General features: G+C 43.3%; 1 protein-coding gene across 2 annotated transcripts in view; it reads left to right on the top strand.

The window, feature by feature from the left end:
- Positions 1-20,035, top strand: part of CCDC178 (coiled-coil domain containing 178) — a 754,227-nt gene that overhangs the window by 227,581 nt on the left and 506,611 nt on the right. For both annotated transcript variants that reach the window (XM_063923667.1, XM_063923668.1), the window contains 2 exons: positions 7,199-7,341; positions 8,863-9,016. In XM_063923667.1, coding sequence (XP_063779737.1) covers positions 7,199-7,341; positions 8,863-9,016 — 297 coding nt within the window. The remainder of the gene's footprint in view (positions 1-7,198; positions 7,342-8,862; positions 9,017-20,035) is intronic.

Genomic DNA, 20,035 nt, shown 5'->3' with positions numbered 1-20,035 from the left:
CTATCCAAATATTCCCTGAGCACATCATTCATGAAATCCTGGAAGACTGCCGGGGCATTACAGAGCCCAAAAGGCATCACCAAATATTCATAATGCCCTGAGTGGGTATTAAAGGCAGTCTTCCATTCATCCCCCTCTCTTATTCGGATTAGATTGTACGCACCGCGTAGGTCAATCTTAGAAAAAATGGTGGCAGTACGAAGCTGGTCAAACAAGACCGAAATGAGAGGCAGTGGGTATGAGTTTTTAATCGTGATACGGTTCAATTCCCTGAAGTCGATGCAGGGTCGCAACGAACCGTCCTTTTTACCCACGAAGAAGAACCCCGACCCAACTGGAGACTGTGAAGGTCTGATAAATCCCTTAGCCAAGTTCTCCTGAATGTACTCTGCCATAGCCTGAGTCTCAGGACGTGACAGGGAGTACAACCTGCTCTTGGGAAGCTTAGCATTTGGCAACAAATCAATGGCACAGTCATAGGGGCGATGGGGAGGTAGTACCTCTGCAACTTTTTTGGAGAACACGTCCGCAAAATCTGCATAACACCCTGGCAATCCTGGCAAACTTAGCTGCGAGAGCCTGACTGGAAGGCTCAAGCAACTCCTGAAACAATCAGTACCCCAACTAAGAATCTCCCCAGAGACCCAGTCAAATTGAGGATTGTGGGCCCTTAACCAGGGTAACCCCAACACCAATGGGGCAAAAGTACAGACAGTCACATAAAAGGACAATTTTTCAGAGTGTGTGGCTCCAATAAACAAAGAAATCTGGCTAGTGCAAGAGGTAATTTTACCTTGGGATAATGGTTCCCCGTTTAACCCACAAATCTCAATTTCCGATGCCAAGGGTACTAAGGGAACAGAGTGTTTCAGGGCGAATTGGCGGTCCATAAAAACCCCGTCGGCCCCACTGTCCACAAAGGCCTCAGTCTTGACAGTTTGACCGAGGATCTTCAAGGTCACCGGAATGATAAAAGTCTTCTTGGGAAATTCTGACTTCTGGCCTGACAGGATATTTCCCATCACCCTCAGGCCCTGAAGTTTTCCGGCTTTTCTGGGCATGATACTACCACATGACCTTTATTCCCACAGTACAAACACAACCCCTGCTGTCTCCTCCGCGTCTTCTCACGCGAGGAGAGGCGGGTAGCCCCAATCTGCATAGGCTCCTCAGAAAATTCCTCAGAGTCTGAGGTTCCCTTGGGAAGGAAGGAAATCTCAGTCTCCCTTTCAAGCCTACGCTCTCTCAGCCGTCTATCCACCCGGATGGATAACTGCATGAGCTGATCCAAGCTATCAGGCAAGGGATATTGTACCAGTTGGTCCTTTATCTGGTTAGAAAGACCTCTTCGGTACTGGTGTCTCAGGGCTGGGTCATTCCACTGGGTATCATGGGCCAACCTCCGAAACTCCGTACAGTAAACCTCAACTGGCCTTCGCCCTTGCTTAAGGATCGAAATCTGAGCCTCGGCTGAGGCCGTCTTGTCAGGGTCATCATACAACATGCCCAGTGCCATAAAAAAAGCATCAACACTTTTAAGCGACGGACAGTCAGGCTGCAACCCATATGCCCAGACCTGTGGGTCTCCTTGTAGCAAGGAAATCACTATGCCCACCCGCTGAATCTCCGACCCAGAAGACTGAGGCCTAAGCCGGAAGTATAGCTTGCAGCTCTCCTTGAAACAAAAGAACTGCGAGCGATCTCCAGAAAAACGATCCGGGAGATTTACTTTCGGCTCCTTAACCCCTGCAGGTGCTGCTGCTGCGGGAGCTCCGCCAGCAGCCTGGGAGGTGTGCATTTTAATGGACAAATCATTAAATTGTCGAGTCAGGACCTGCACCTGATCGACCACCTGTTGCAACGTATTTTGAGGGGTATGCTCCATATCCCCACAAAATTTCAACAGGAGTATTGGGCTGCTGAATATGTTATGCACACCAGTGCCAGCAGGAAAGTACTGGTGTCAGAACTGTTATGCACTCCAGTGTCTGCAGGAATGTACTGGTGTTTGAACTGTTATGCAAAACAGATGGACTCACAGACAAACTGGGGGATATGACATAACGTACACAGAAGGTGATAGGGTAACAAAATACACACAAAGTGAACAGAGAAGCCCAGAGGCTAAGGAACTGGGTATCTCCCTTGTATTAGAACTGCTAAGATGGAAAAAGCAAGATGTTGTGTTTTAATACGTAGAGTACCCGAAATGCTGTTGCTAAGGGCAACAGCAAAACCCTAAAGGGTTACCAACGGGTGTGGCAGTAAACTCCTTGGTCAGAGATGGAATGATAGACACAAGGAGAATCTCCACAATCCTAATTCTCACTTGCAGTGCACAGGTTTTAGCTTACTGCCACTAAACTGACCCCTGACACCTAGCACAGTGAGACAGGATTAGACAGGCAAGTCTTAGAATACAGCCGCAAACTTGCTAAGTTCACAGAGTAGTAACAGAACCCCAGCAAGCTAAACGACTGACTCCAGTCTTACTGCTAGGTCTGGATTGGCAGAGTGTAATACCAAATTCCCAGGCCTATTTGCAGTAAGCAACAAACAAATACAAAGCTACACAGTACTGGCTAACGTTCATGAACTGACTAACCAACAAAGATTCAGCAGCATCTGCTTACCCTGAAAAGAGGCCTTATAAAGCAGGTGCTGTCCACGCCCCACTCAGACCTCACAGACTGTGAGCACAAAAACCAGCACCGGATCCCCTGCCGTGCACAGAGCCTATAACCACTGCACAGCAAAAGACCCGAACCGGAGTATCAGCTGCGCTCAGGTTACTCCACTAGCACTGTCTCCCGGTTGCCATGACGACGTGGCAGCACAGGGCAGGAGACCCTAACAGGTTTAAAGGTGGCTTCATTGAGAGTTCAAGTATCAGCATTAACTGTATGGTTTCAGAAAAAGATTGCTAACCTACAGGATGTGTGTACTTTTTTTCAGGGAACGTTGCACATTCAACCACCGTTTGTTCCTCCTGCAGTACCCTAGGATTTAAATCTGGTTCTGAAAATCCTTCAGGGGGCTCCGTTTGAACCACTTAAGAGAGCAGATCTTAAATGGTTGACGGTTAATGTTCTATTTCTACTGACGATGGCGTCAGCTAGAAGAGTGTCAGATTTAGGAGCACTGTCATGTAAGTCTCCTTTTCTGATCTTTTATCCAGATAAAGCAGTTCTCAGAACTTAATCTGGTTATCTTCCGAAGGTGGTCTCAAAGTTTCACCTGAACAAAGAAATTGTAGTCCCGGCTTTTCAGGTATTCTGCTGGAGAAGCGTCGCTGGACGTAGTCCGTGCATTAAGAATTTACGTAGATCGTACTAGTGCCATCAGAAAGACAGATTCTCTCTTCATTCTCTACGGATTTCACAAAAGAGGATGGCCTGCTACTAAACAGACGCTAGCAAGATGGCTTCGAATGACTATTTAAGAAGCATATTCTCGTGCTGATCTCCCTGTTCCGGCTAATGTCTCTGCGCACTCTACACGTAGGGTAGGTCCTTCATGGGCAGCACAACATGGTGCTTCAGCAGAACAGATTTGTAAGGCAGCCACATGGTCTTCCATTAACACATTCATTAGACATTATGCCTTGGATACTTTTGCCTCTCATTACGTGGAATTCGGGCGAAAGGTTCTCCTGGCTAATCAGGAGCGTCCCCACCACTAATAATGGCTTTGGGAATCCCAATGTTATCCTGTAGATGACCTGTGGACCCAGCCGGAGAAATATACCGTTATGGTAAGAACTTACCGTTGATAACGGAATTTCTCCTATGTCCACAGGGATCCCACCCTGACACACCTGATTTGAGGATCTTTACAGTCACTAAACCTCTTCCCTCTTGTATGGAAGGGTGTGCATGTGTGTTCTTATCGCCTGAATAGGGTTCTACATGATGCTCCTGCCTAATTGCTGTGAAAACAACTGATTTGACTGAGTCGTGGGTGGGATTATATGGATGAGCCCGATACATCCTGGGAGGCCAGAAAGCTTGTGACTATTTGGCGCCATTTCCGCTGTCGCTTTGGCATATCCCAATGTTATCCTCTGGATACCTGTGGACATAGGAGAAATTCCGTTATCAATGGTAAGTTCTTACCATAACGGTATATATTTAGTGCCTCAGACTCCCAAATCCTCTCTTAAATTGCACAAAAAATGCTTTGCCACTTTTGGTTGGTGTAAAATTAATTGATCAAAAATAACTAGTTGTTAGCCCAAATGATCCAGCAATACTGATCAACACTTTATTTATTCTGTCCAGATGTTGATCGGGATTGTTAGTTTTGGCAAAATAATCTGGCCACCGTAAGGGGTAAATTTACTAAGGTGGGAGTTTTTTTTTAGAACTGGTGTTGTTGCTCATAGCAACTAATCAGATCCTACTTAACATTTATCTAGTTGCTTCTAGAAGATAATAGAACCTATTTGTATTCTATGGGCAACATCGCCAGTTCTAAAAAAAAAAAAACTCCCACCTTAGTAAATGTACCCCTTTGACTGCAATCTATTAGCCACAAGGCAACTTTTTTAATTAGGCTCCATAGAATCAGGCTGTTTGGCCTAAACACTGAAAGACCGGATCTATCCAATTAAAAATCACAGGTGTGTGTTCATAATTATTGAACACAAATTGTTTTTGGGCAACTTTAGGATTATGCAAAAGAGATTCCATCTTGAGACAATCTACCTCCCATGAGGTATCTGTGCATGATACATTTTTGCATGAAATATTGTGTTTTTTTTATGGTATTAAGCCTCAGATGAAGACATAATTTTATTGACATGTTATAAGCAACCGATTGCGATTACTATTCTTCTTATTACAAATCTTATCTATCTATCTATCTATCTATCTATCTATCTATCTATCTATCTATCTATCTATCTATCTATCTATCCAGTTTATATAAATTTGAATAATATAATAGTGACTTGAACTTGATGTGTGGTGTTTTCATTCATACAGCATCAGACTTCTGGTTTATGAGGGCAGAATCACACTAATTTAGTTTGTATGTACTTTGAGTTTAGTGTGTTTCCACAAGCACACAAGTACATCTACAGCTACTGTATAATAATTAGTTAACGTGGCCATTGAGCTTTTTCTAAAATAATCAACTAAAAAGGTAAAATTTGCGCCTGAATAATTTGTGCTGTTAGTCTTTACATCTTCGCCATACCTACCTCTAATGTGAAAGTGGAGTCAAACAGACTTTTATAGGCAGCATGAATAGCGCAGGTGTAAGGGGATCTATTGTATTAATGGCTATATTGTTCAGGAGAACAAACATTGCCATAAAGAAATGAATTAATGAATTAATTCCCATATATATATATATATATATATATATATATATATATATATATAAATATATATATATATATATATATATATATATATATATATATATATTTTAAATTCAGGTTATTTTATTCTGCTGAGAAAAATCAATACGATTACCACATTCATTTGAATATGACAATTAATGTATTTTTAAAGGGTACAGAGAAACTGATAGTGATGCGAACATTCTGATTTGAGATTGGATGAGCAATTAAAATCAATGACATCAGTGCAAATGTTACCCACAGTAGTGCCCCCCTATTTTGGGATTTTTTTCAGCATTCCCTGACTGACTAGGCATGCTGGCACTTAAGGGGTCTATTTACTAAGTCTTTGATGGAGATAAAGTTGCTGGAGATAAAGTGCCAGACATTCGGCTCCTAAATGTCATGCCACAGGCTGTGTTTGAAAAATTACAGGATCTGATTGGCTGGTACTTTATCTCAAGCGACTTTATCTCCAGCCAAGGCTTAGTAAACAGACCCCTAAGCAGGGCCGTCTTTTCGTATGGGCTCAGTGGGCTCTTGCCCAAGGGCCCCAGGAGTATAAGGGCCCTAGGCTGATAGCTGAGAGTCCCCTCTTTCCAGGGGTACCAGATTTTTGAAAATCGGGCAAGGGGAACCAGAGATATCCGACTTCAAAGCAGTGGTCCCCATCCAAGCCTGTTAATTGCTCTTCCCAGCCAGATATCTCGGATTCTGTTTGACTTATAGTTTTTCAGAGGGTATACTCCAAATGCTGGGACTCTCCCCTTTTGGTAAACACTGGCAGCTTGTCTCTACTATGCCCAGAACCAGAGATATCAGCCTTCCAGCAACTGGTCCCTGCTCCAGCTCTGCACGCCTGGTATACAGTTTTATATTTTCGTTGGTGGATTGCTCTGGCTTCTGAACTCTGATCCCCAAGTTCCCAGTACCTCCTGAAAGGAGGGACTCTTTAGTGTTTTCATCCCATTCAAAGCTAAGAAATCTACTTCCAGGAACTGGAGATATCTGCACTCAAGCAAGCTACCCTCCCACAGGAAAATGGTGAATATTAAGCCCACGCCACTATCCACCCCTCCCCTGCGTATTACACACCCCCTACCACCCTGGAAGTTATGTACCAGGGCCCCTTCATTCAGCCCAATGCCCCCTTCTACAGTTAAGTGTTCTCCCTCCTGCCCCATTTCCCACCATCTGTGCAGTAAAGGAGTAATTAGCAGAAATTACTGCTCCAGGTCCTACATGCTAAATTGAAGATAGAACACCCCCTACTGCCCACGAGACATCAAAGCTGCCGCTGATAGCACCCCCACCCCTACTGCTGGAGGATAGGTAGGGGCCCCAGTGCATTGTTGTGCCCAGGGGCCCACACTGCTGTTAAGACGGCCCTGCCCCTAAGTCTCAGCAAGTCCTGACAGCTACTGGTTATTTAACACTGGCAGAAATATTGAGGATGGAAAAAAGCATTACAGTGAGATCTTGACGAACAACAGGTCACAGAAAGTGAGAATTTATGGAATCAACAAATCACAAAAAAATAAAAACTCATCACTATTAAATTTAAGGGCTCACTAACATTCTACTTAGGTACAATAATCACAGCCTATGGTTTCCTGGATTTGTATTTCTATGTACTGTAGCTCCACAATAGTATTTTCTATTTACTTTTTAGTTCTTTTTTTTTACTTCTGTACAAAGATATTTGTTACTGACCATTTTTCCATTCTGTTCAACTGGCAATGCATTTGTTTTCTTTACTGAAATTTATTGTCCATTGACATTTTGGAAGATTCAGTTATGTACAAGCTGTTGTCTCACCTTTATGTGCACTTGCTGTTGATTGTTATTAAGGCAACAAGATTACTAAACGCAGCAGAAGTTAAACTTGAGGCCTCACGTATGAGCTTTGAGAAGGTTACTGCAGAAGCTAACAGAGAGAGAAGTGATATGGCAGCTAAAGTGGGCGAAGTAAAGAGGACTCTGCAGGTCTGCAGGTAAGAACATTAATCTGCCAGAGCTGGTACACACATAAAAGAAACTCCATAGGGCAGTGGTTTCCAAACTTTTTTGAATCACGGCACCCTAGAATATCAGAATTTTTTTTCACGCCACCCCTAGGCCAAAAACTTCTTATTGAGAATTTTAGAAAGAAATATTACATTAAGTAGATCGCGTTTATATGTAATCCTTAGGGTCAGTTGTGTGGTGAGGAACAAGATTTGCTTATGTTTGGCCACATATTTTATGACTGGCAGCCACCAGCACTGGTTTTGCCTATTATATTGACCATGAATAATTTGAATTGGTCTTGGACCACCAACCCAGAGCACCCCTGCAAGTGTCCCGAGGCACCCCAGGGAGCCACGGCACACAGTTTGGGAACCTCTGCCATAGGGTAACTTTTCTAGTTGATTTTTTATTTCTTTTCGCTAACAGGCAACAGGGTTTTTTTTTTTTATGTCTTAAATTTATTTATTTAACAAAAGATCCACAGGTGCAAAAATCATAAATAAATGCATGCAGTACAAGCAAACGCTGAAGTACAACCATTGAAGAGAAATTACAGCATTGTGATGACAACTGGTGTATTGAGCCCATAGACCAAACGTGGAGCAGGTGTTTTTCAGGGGTTACATACTATTTACCGACGGGGGGGATGCCGGCTGTCAGGATCCCGACAGCGGCATCCCACCTGCCAGAATGCCGGCAGCGGGGCGAGCGCTAAGAGTCCCCCTGCTGGCGCACTTTGCTCTCCTCGCTGCAGGCACGGTGGATCGCTGCACTCTCCACAGGTTCTTTTCTCACTCTATGTGTGTCGCGGACACCCACGAGTGGGAATAGCCCCTGTGCACCTGGATTCCGGCTGTAGGCATTGTCGGCTATTGGGATTCCGGCGTCTGTATCCTGATCTACAGGATTCCGACGGCTGGCAAATTGATTGCATCCCATTTTTCAGTATTGCTGGTGGGTAAACAATGCGGGGGATAGAATGAACAGTGGGGTTGTTTTTACACTTACTTACACCAACACACTGGCTTCTGAAGAAATATTGTAGTGGGGCAGTACAGTTAGCGTTACTGCCTCACAGCACTGAGGTCTTTAGTTTGTATCCCACTAAGCCCTATATGAGTGGTGTTTGTATGTTCTCCAATTGTTTGTGTTGATTTCCACAGAGTACTCTGGTTTCCTCCCACAAACAAAAAACACTCTAGTAGGTTAATTAGAGTCTAACAAATTATTAACCCTAGTGTGTGTACATGTGGTAGAGAATCTGGATTGTAAGCGGATTGTAAGCTCCACTGGGACACAGGGTCTGATGTGAATGTCCAGATATTCCCTGTAAAGCGCTATGGAATATGTGTGTGCTATAGAAAGAAATAGTAATACATAAAATAAATAATTGTTGCTTTTTTATGAAGATTGTTTTTAGTAGGTACAGTTTAGTCTCTTTCAATATACGCAGCAAATGGTGTAAACTATTTTGTGTTTCTCTTTTATGTATATACTTTAAACAGAGGTAATTTGCAGAATGCTGAAAATATATGGACTGAATGCACTTCCGACTTGTTAGACACTGACAGAAAGATTGAGGATGGTAAAATGCTGTACAGTGAGTTACTGAATGAAAAACAACAGGTCACAGAGAGCGAAACTTCATGGAATCAACAAGTAAGTTGCGTAGTGATAATGAACAGGCGTCTTTTCTGCAGTTACTGTATTCATCTCTTATAAATGTTGACTTACTTACTAAGCCGCCTATTTAGATGCTGTATTTCCACTAAACCAGAGCAGGCAATTAGTTTTTATTGTGTCTAGTCAAAGCTATACAATGAAAGCCAATGTCTGATTTGTTGCAATAGTTTTGTCCTAGTCATTTTATTGTCTTATTATATATAATGCTGTTTTAAATGGGGTATGTACTTTACAGACATCCAGTTACTTTTGCATTAATTAGTAGTTAATGAAGCTTTGGATAAAGTGAAAATGTCCATGGTTGTGTAAAAACAATTAAATTAGAGCAGGGGCATTTTCTTGGTGTGTCATAAAAAGAAAATGATTTGAACGTAGTGCCGCTCTTCTCTCCGTTAGTCTCCTAGCAATTTGCTAGTGCTCCCAATTGATAATATGCCTCAGAGCAGTGTCTCAGTTCATAATATTCCACATACCTGTGCCCCAAATTCATAATGTGCCACATAATAATGCCGCGATTCATAATATGCTTCCGCGCAGTGCACCTATTTAACAGTGACACATATCTGTGCCCCAATTTTACAATATACCACACAGTAGTGACCCAATTGATAATATGCCTCATAACAGTGCCCCAAATTCATAATATGCCACACTGCCATGTCCCAAATTCATATGCCGAAGATTCATAATATGCTTCAAAGCAGTGCCCCTAATTAACCGTGAAACAACTGTGCCACCAGTTGATATATTGCTACACAGTGGTGCCCCCAGTTGATAAAATGCCTCAAAGCAATGCTACCAACTCATTATATTTCATACATCTGTGCCCTAAATTCATAGTATGCCACATAGCAGTGTCCCAATTAATAATATGTCTCAGTAGTTCTCTAAATTCATTATATGACTAACATCATTGCCTCAATTCATATAATACCCCACATCTATCCCCAATTAATAATATACTGTACCATACAATTGTGCCCCATGAATCCATGTGCCCGGTACAAACTGTCATGTCTTTGGGATTTGTGGACTCGGATCTGTGGTTACTCAGAATAGTTGAGAGCAAAAAAGGAAAAAATACATCTGCACACTTGAATAATCTAAATTAGCAATTTAGTTAATAAATGGATCAGTGAAACCCCAATATACATGTGTCTGAATTAGACTTTAAGCCTCTCTGGGGGTGCAACCCTGTTACAACCAAAGGATCAGAACAATTACAGAGAACTAGAAAGGCGGTTGTTGAGTTGGGTGCACAGTATCAATTAATTGGATTGATTATCAAGATAAAACGTAACTTTTATTACTATTGTTAATATTCAGAAGGTCCTTATCGTGGGACACATACAGCAAAATATAGAGGTTAAAAACATGACATATACAAACACATAAGTGATATAGAAGAAAAAAGAGAATGTGAGACAGATTCTTAAAAAGTGGGGTCACCACAATAACTCCTGCAACAAGTATAATTATTTATGTGTGAGACATAAGCCACTCAGGATACAGACTAAATGGTATTAGTCTGTTCTAATTATATTAAATGTCATGTAGGACAATTAAGTATAGACACAGAATGTGGGATATTACCAATGGGACACTGCCACTGATGGATTAGTACGATGAAATATGTGGTCTAATCAGAGCCTCATGCCCACATAATGATCATGTACAAGTGGGTTACTCTTAAATAGGGATCATCAACTGCGATGGCACTAGTGGTGGGATCATAAAGAATGTTGCACCACTAGTGCTCTGTAATGCGGTATGGAACGTATCTCTCCACAAATAGCCTATAGCTAAATCTGTGATACTCTGGCTATAGCTGCTTGTCAAAAATCGACACTAGTGGATTCTAGTATACTCACACTGCATTTATGTGTGGTATACTCACATAGGAAATACACGGCAATATTTCTTGTAAATAAGATATGTAAATTAATGGAAATCTGTGTGGATAGTGATCATCCCCCCTTATAGTAACTCCAGGGTAATCAGAATTGTGCCCCTTATATTGATGGAGTCAGAGAGGTGTACTGAGACACTACAGAGATGGTTATATGAACATAAAGGCATAAGGTCAATGTGTTTGAGTCCACACTTGTTTAGAGGTCAAAGAAAAAATATTACAAAGTGTCCTAGGACTGATCTGACAAAAAAGCAACACTTGTTGCAATATCAATTCAAGTGGTGAAAAGGAGGTTTACAAAGATGTTACTTCACTAGTGTATGTGGTATTAATGAGTCCCACATTCTGTATAAATATACACTCTTATCATCGCGAATCCTGTGTATATACACTTTTAGTAGGAAAAGCGTTTATATTTACTGGATAAATATCTATGCGCTCAGTATGATGAAATCCACTGCGGGAATTCGAAAAGGCTGATGAGGTGAAATATATATAGCTTAAATAATAAATGATTGAGCGTTACTCCTAACGCCCTTGAGGGTCAGTTGTCCCAATTAAGGATAAACGTCCTCTCTAAGGTGATTCTGATAATAATGGGTGTCACTACTACTGACTCATAGGCTGTGATGTGAATTGAAAACGGATGCTATGAAAAATTGGTCCTACTTCTTACTATTTTATTGTAAGCAGTGTAATAGTGATTAAACACATGGTAATTGCAGCATAGAAAACGGTAATCGAACCATACACAATTATATGCCGACCAGAGAGGCAGGTGATTGCTCTCTCTGTTGCTGCAATACCCTAGAGTGAATGCATAGGAAATCCATGGGCTAATATCCTGAGTGGTTGTTTGTCTGATATCCTAAACTCACACACCTAGCCTGCTGAGCACATTTAAATTGCTAATTGCTGTGGCTCTATCAGAGTCAGTGCTGGTGCGGGTAAAAGTATCACTAACTATTACATTATATACAACATTGCTACAATTTGCAAGGAGTGTGGTGGCCCACTAACAAGCCGACATGCATGTTTCGCTGTACGGGCAGCTTTAACGAGGCTGAGGCCTCGTTAAAGCTGCCCGTACAGCGAAACATGCATGTCGGCTTGTTAGTGGGCCACCACACTCCTTGCAAATTGTAGCAATGTTGTATATAATGTAATAGTTAGTGATACTTTTACCCGCACCAGCACTGACTCTGATAGAGCCACAGCAATTAGCAATTTAAATGTACTCAGCAGGCTAGGTGTGTGAGTTTAGGATATCAGACAAACAACCACTCAGGATATTAGCCCATGGATTTCCTATGCATTCACTCTAGGGCATGGGTCTTCAACCTGTGGTCCTCCAGCTGCTGTGAAACTACACATCCCAGCATGCACTGCCACAGGTTTGCTATTAAGGCATACTAAAACTGAGGCAGGGCATGCTGGGACGTGTAGTTCCACAGCAGCTGGAGGGCCGCAGGTTGAAGACCCATGCTCTAGGGTATTGCAGCAACAGAGAGAGCAATCACCTGCCTCTCTGGTCGGCATATAATTGTGTATGGTTCGATTACCGTTTTCTATGCTGCAATTACCATGTGTTTAATCACTATTACACTGCTTACAATAAAATAGTAAGAAGTAGGACCAGTTTTTCATAGCATCCGTTTTCAATTCACATCACAGCCTATGAGTTAGTAGTAGTGACACCCATTATTATCAGAATCACCATAGAGAGGACGTTTATCCTTAATTGGGACAACTGACCCTCAAGGGCGTTAGGAGTAACGCTCAATCATTTATTATTTAAGCTATATATATTTCTCCTCATCAGCCTTTTCGAATTCCCGCAGTGGATTTCATCATACTGAGCGCATAGATATTTATCCAGTAAATATAAACGCTTTTCCTACTAAAAGTGTATATACACAGGATTCGCGATGATAAGAGTGTATATTTATACAGAATGTGGGACTCATTAATACCACATACACTAGTGAAGTAACATCTTTGTAAACCTCCTTTTCACCACTTGAATTGATATTGCAACAAGTGTTGCTTTTTTGTCAGATCAGTCCTAGGACACTTTGTAATATTTTTTCTTTGACCTCTAAACAAGTGTGGACTCAAACACATTGACCTTATGCCTTTATGTTCATATAACCATCTCTGTAGTGTCTCAGTACACCTCTCTGACTCCATCAATATAAGGGGCACAATTCTGATTACCCTGGAGTTACTATAAGGGGGGATGATCACTATCCACACAGATTTCCATTAATTTACATATCTTATTTACAAGAAATATTGCCGTGTATTTCCTATGTGAGTATACCACACATAAATGCAGTGTGAGTATACTAGAATCCACTAGTGTCGATTTTTGACAAGCAGCTATAGGCAGAGTATCACAGATTTAGCTATAGGCTATTTGTGGAGAGATACGTTCCATACCGCATTACAGAGCACTAGTGGTGCAACATTCTTTATGATCCCACCACTAGTGCCATCGCAGTTGATGATCCCTATTTAAGAGTAACCCACTTGTACATGATCATTATGTGGGCATGAGGCTCTGATTAGACCACATATTTCATCGTACTAATCCATCAGTGGCAGTGTCCCATTGGTAATATCCCACATTCTGTGTCTATACTTAATTGTCCTACATGACATTTAATATAATTAGAACAGACTAATACCATTTAGTCTGTATCCTGAGTGGCTTATGTCTCACACATAAATAATTATACTTGTTGCAGGAGTTATTGTGGTGACCCCACTTTTTAAGAATCTGTCTCACATTCTCTTTTTTCTTCTATATCACTTATGTGTTTGTATATGTCATGTTTTTAACCTCTATATTTTGCTGTATGTGTCCCACGATAAGGACCTTCTGAATATTAACAATAGTAATAAAAGTTACGTTTTATCTTGATAATCAATCCAATTAATTGATACTGTGCACCCAACTCAACAACCGCCTTTCTAGTTCTCTGTAATTGTTACTCAGAATAGGCCTGATTCAGAAGTGCACAGAATGTCAATGTCGGATGCAATTGAGCGACTGAGCATCCACCACATCCGCACTGCGAATGTACTGCACTTATCACATAAACTGAGAATTTATTTGCACAGTGAGTGACAAGTACTCAGCAATTGGGGTAGCTAACGGGGTGGGTAGAAAAAAGCGGGCACATAAGTACCATTTTCTGGCCACTGCCAATTTGTTTGTAGTTAGAGAGGCCCTGGCATCTTTGGATAGCCACTCTGTCTGAGACAGCATAGTGATGCTCACAGATCCGATGGTGCAACCAATGTGCACCCGATGTTCCCGCTTATATGCAGGAGCTGTGGATGTGACTCACAGACGGCAAGTATGTCTGTTCACAAGACAGCAGCTGAGCCATTACAATATTTTCACAAGTATCCTGCAAATAAAATCGCAGCTGTGCATGCAAAAGTTATGTACGAGAATGCAGATGCTGGCTGCGAGCCCCCAAAAAAAGGTTGCAAATATGCCTGCATTTTACTCGCCACCACCCCATTACCACCCCCAAAAACTTACTACCTGTCAATCAGTTTATGTTCAAATCCTCACTATAACCGCCATCTTAATTACATCGTGGCAAATGCACAGTGTGACTCAGGCGAATACTCAGTACAAAACATTGGCCATTTGCAAAAACATTGGCATTGTGTCCACCTCTGAATCAGGCCCAGAGTGAGGTAAAGTGAAGAATGGGCATGATGAAAGGGGAGGGCAGATGCTTGACTTGCCCTGCCAGAGAAGCTAGTCACCTGCAGTAGTGTAATGCCTCCCTCCCCCTTGTCTCTATTGCTGTCTCCTTTTCTGTAACATCACTTTTACTGGTGAGAGTGACATCATTTTTATCAGAAGTTAATTTTGGCCTGGGATGTGAAATATCTAATTTCTCTGCAATAAAATAGTCAGCTCTGTCTGATGATGTAAAGGAGTAAAATAACAACAAATGCACAATTCATTAATACCAAAGTCATCTTTATCTCATCCCATCCAATCTAATATCCAATCTCAGCATTATGGGCTTGATGTGTCAAGCAGTGAAAAGGGTGGAGAAGTGGACCAATGGATCAGAAGTTTCTGTTCATGGACCTCTCCTATTCTCCCTTTATACATTTTCTTTAGATGAGCTCATCAGCTCTTTTGACTTCCAATATCACCTCTGTGCTGATGGTACTTAAATCTACTTTTCCTCCCCTGGCCTTTCTCCCTCTCACCTCACTCATACTGTATCTCCAACTGTCTTTCTGCTATCTCTTTCTGGATATCCCAGTGCTTTCTTAAACTTAACATGTCTAAGACTGAGCTAATTGTCTTCCCACCCTCGCGCATAACCTCACCTCTCACAATTTCATCATCTATTGGCTGCACAACCATCTCCTCTAGCCCCCAAGTGCACTGTCTTGGAGTTATCCTTGACTCCTCCCTCTCCTTTAAACCACACATTCAGTACCTTTCACAGCCCTGTTGATTCCATTTTAAAAATATATCCAGGTTCAGACCCTTTATCACCCAGGATGCTACTAAGTCCCTCATTCTCTCACTGGTCATCTCCAGATTGGACCCTCTTATCTGGCCTGCCTGGCATCTGTCTCACTTCACTCCAATCCTCAATGAGCTGCCTCTCTAATCATTCTACATCCGGCTCCCCTCTTTTTACAAGCCTTATACTGGCTCCCATTGACCTGCAAATTCAAATGTAAGGTTCTCACATTTACAAAGCGCTCACACATTCTTCTCCCATTTACATCTCTGACCTCATCTCCCGCCCGACCACTTAGCTTCACAAATGAACACTGCCTCTTATGCCAACGAATTACTTCTTACCATTCCTGCCTCCAAGATATTTCATGTGCTGCTTCCTATCTCTGGAATTCTCTCCCTATCAGACTCTCTACCACTCTGCAAAACTTTAAATGGGCTCTCAAGAACAACTTCTTTATCAAACCCAGCCATCTATCATACTAACCCTCTGTTCCATGCTCACTGTTTACCCCATCTGTGTCACCCCTGTCTGTTGGTCCCCTTTAGAATGTAAGCTCTTACAAGCTTGACTTATACTATGTCCTACCATACTCACAACAATGGCACCTAAGCCCTATGGCTTACTTGAGTGTTATGACCACTGAAGCAGCATTGTTTATATACTTTTACAGTATTGTCTTGATATGTTACTGTTTTCTTGTTCTGCTCATTTGTTTATGTACAGATGAGTCCTAGGTCATCTCTGCTGCTAGCTGCGGCAAAAGCACATCACTTGTCATGACTTGCGTACCCATGGGTGTGTGAGTGCACTGTACACACTCCTGTGATCCATATGACTGCATGAGCGTGTACTCTACCGCAAACGGGACAAATGCTGGTGCGGCAAGACGCAAACGCAATGTGGCCACACATGCGACCCATTCTCGGCAATGACCAACAAGGACATATTTGTATTTTGTTAGGCGACGCGGAACCCTTGGGGCGCCACATACTTAACCGATAATAATAACCAATTTCTACCTATCATTTTATAGAATGTATTTAATAAATAAATAATTCTGATTGGTTGCTATGGGCAACTTCTCCACTGGTCCTCTTCCTCTCTTTTCACTGCTTGATACGGCAACCCCTAAATCAGTACTACCAACTATCTCAGCATTTACAACTACATTTCAGCCTCACACTCGAGCAAAATCCCAATATTGTTTACAACCCTAAACTCATTTGCTCTCCATTCCTATTGAAAATTCATGTAGTGTTCATAATGTACAGTAACAGCCTATTCCCATATTAAACTTCCCTTGCAGTTTCATCGCTTAATCTTTATATTTCTCATACGTCCTAGAGGATGCTGGGGTCACATCAAGAACCATGGGGTATAGACGGGATCCACAGGAGACATGGGCACTTTAAGACTTTCAAAGGGGTGTGAACTGGCTCCTCCCTCTATGCCCCTCCTCCAGACTCCAGTTTAGAATCTGTGCCCAGGCAGACTGGATGCACACTGAGGGCTTTACTGAGTTTCTCTGAAAATACTTTGTTAGGTTTTTTATATTCAGGGAGAATTGCTGGCAACAGTCTCCCTGCTTCGTGGGACTTAGGGGAGAGAAGTCAGACCTACGTCTGTGAGTTTAAAGGCTCTGCTTCTTTGGCTACAGGACACCATTAGCTCCTGAGGGTCTGATCGCTAGGTACGCCTACATGCTCATTTCCAGAGCCCGCGGTCACCCCCCTTGCAGAGCCAGAAGTCAGAAGACAGGTGAGTAAAAGAAGATCAGAAGACTTCAGTGACGGCTTTGAGGCACCGCACAGCGGCCGCGCTGCGCGCCATGCTCCCACGCTCAGCGGCACTACATGGTGCAGGGCGCGGGGGAGGGGCGCCCTGGGCAGCATTCTAACCTCAAATAACTACCTGGCAAGAGCGGACTAAGTGCCAGGGCACTGTCCGGACCCCCACCAGTATAAAAAAGTTTTTGAAAAGAGCGGGGCTGAAGCGGGCCATTACGGGGGCGGGGCTTAGCCCTCACAGCACACAGCCCGGCGCCATATTCTCTACACAAGGCTGCAAAGATGCTGGTCCTTCCTCACACTGCTGTACAAGTAACAGGGTGCAAAATGGGGGGGGGGGGGGCGCACAGTGATTTTGGTGCATTATATTAACTTATAAAAGCACTGCAGGTCTGAGACATTGTCTGTAGTGTTTTCATACCGGGATTAGGCGCTGGGGTGTGAGCTGGCAATATTTCCCTCTGTGTCTCTCTGACAGGCTTTACTGTGGGTCTGTCCCCTATAGGCCCAGTGTATCTGCGTGTGGTGGGTGCACGTGTGTCGGCATGTCTGAGGCGGTGTGCTCTTCCCAGGAGGAGACTATGTTAGGGACACAAACGGCTGTGGGAGTAACCCTGTCGGCACCGCCGACACCTGATTGGGTGAATGTTTTGAGTGCTTTGAATGCAATGTGGCTCTGATAAATAAAAGATTGGATAAATCTGAGTCTCAGAACCAGGCTTGGAAGAAATCCATAGAGGATGTGTTGTTTCAAGTCTAGACCCCCTCGGGGTCACTAAAACGTTCATTTGCCCAGCTGGCAGACACGGATACCAACACGGACACCGACTCAAGTGTCGACTATAGTGATGCCAGATTAGATCCAAAACTGGCAAAGAGCATTCAGTACATGATTGTGGCTATAAAAGATGTATTACATATCACTGAGGACCCTACTGTTCCTGATACTAGGGTCTGTATGTATAAAGGGAAGAAACCTGAGGTAACGTTTCCTTCCTCTCATGAGCTGAACGCGCTTTGTGAAAAGGTTTGGGAAAGTCCTGACAAAAAATGTCAGATTCCCAAAAGGATTGTAGTGGCGTATCCGTTTCCCTCTGGGGATAGGGAAAAATGGGAGTCACCCCCCATTGTGGACAAAGCTCTGTCACGGCTGTCCAAAAAGGTGGCTTTCCCGTCCCCTGACACAGCAGCCCTAAAGGATCCTGCGGATCGTAGACAGGAAAATACATTGAAATACATTTATGTCACCACGGGTACGCTACTCAGACCAGCCATTGCATCTGCGTGGGTGAGTAGTGCTATCAAAAAATGGGCAGATAACTTGTCATCTGAAATGGATACCCTGGATAGGGATAGCATACTTTTGACACTAGGTCATATCAGGGACGCTGCAGTCTACCTAAAGGAAGCTGCGAGAGATATTGGCCTCTTGGGATCACGGGCCAATGCCATGGCAGTCTCAGCTAGGAGAGCATTGTGGATTCATCAATGGAATGCTGATGCTGACTCTAAGAAAGCTATGGAGTCTCTACGGTATAAAGGTGGTGTGTTGTTTGGTGACGGCCTCGCTGACTTGGTATCTACAGCTACCGCGGGTAAGTCATAATTTTTACCTTATGTGCCTGCACCACAAAAGAAAGCACACCACTATCAGATACAGTCCTTTCGGCCCAATAAATACAGAAGGGGCCGAGGGTCTTCCTTCCTTGCTACTAGAGGAAAGGGAAAAGGTAAACGATCACCGGCCGTGGCCGGTTCCCAGGAGCAGAAGTCCTCCCCGGCTTCTGCCAAGTCCACTGCATGACGCTGGGGCTCCTCTGCGGGAGTCCGCACCGGTGGGGGCACGTCTCAGGCTCTTCAGTCAGTTCTGGGCTCGTTCGGCCCTGTACCCATTGGTTTTAGAAATAGTGTCCCAAGGGTACAAACTGGAGTTTCAAGACGTCCCCCCTCACCGATTTTTCAAATCAGCCTTACCAGCTTCTCTTCCAGACAGGGAAGTGGTATGCGCCGCAATACAAAAATTGTGTCACAATCAAGTCATTGTCAGGGTTCCCCCGTCGCAACAGGGAGAAGGCTTTTATTCGAGCCTGTTCGTGGTCCCGAAGCCAGACGGCTCAGTCAGACCAATCCTGAACCTCAAATCCCTCAATTTCTACTTGAAAAAATTCAAATTCAAGATGGAATCTCTCCGGGCTGTGATCTCCAGTCTGGAGGAGGGGGATTTTATGGTGTCGGTAGACATAAAGGATGCCTACTTACATGTTCCCAATTATCCTCCACATCAGGCTTACCAGAGGTTTGCAGTTCAGGATTGTCATTACCAATTTCAGACGTTGCCGTTTGGTCTGTCCACGGCTCTGAGGGTTTTCACCAAAGTAATGGCCGAAATGATGGTTCTCCTACGCAAGCAAGGAGTCACGATTATCCCGTACTTGGACGATCTCCTGATAAAGGCGAGATCCAGGGTCCAGTTACTGCAGAACATTACGCTCTCCCTGACAATTCTGCAGCAACATGGGCCCTCATTCCGAGTTGATCGCTCGGTAATTTTCTTCGCATCGCAGCGATTTGCCGCTAATTGCGCATGCGCAATGTTCGCACTGCGCCAAGTTAATTTGCTAAGAAGTTTGGTATTTTACTCACGGCATTACAAGGTTTTTTCTTCGTTCTGGTGATCGGACTGTGATTGACAGGAAGTAGGTGTTTCTGGGCGGAAACTGGCCGTTTTATTGGTTTGTGTGAAAAAACGCTGCCGTTTCTGGGAAAAACGCGGGAGTGG

Source organism: Pseudophryne corroboree, chromosome 5 (genome assembly GCF_028390025.1).
Source record: "Pseudophryne corroboree isolate aPseCor3 chromosome 5, aPseCor3.hap2, whole genome shotgun sequence".
Taxonomy (NCBI): domain Eukaryota; kingdom Metazoa; phylum Chordata; class Amphibia; order Anura; family Myobatrachidae; genus Pseudophryne; species Pseudophryne corroboree.
Note: the sequence above shows the minus strand (reverse complement) of the source record. Positions and strands in the feature narration are given on the sequence as shown.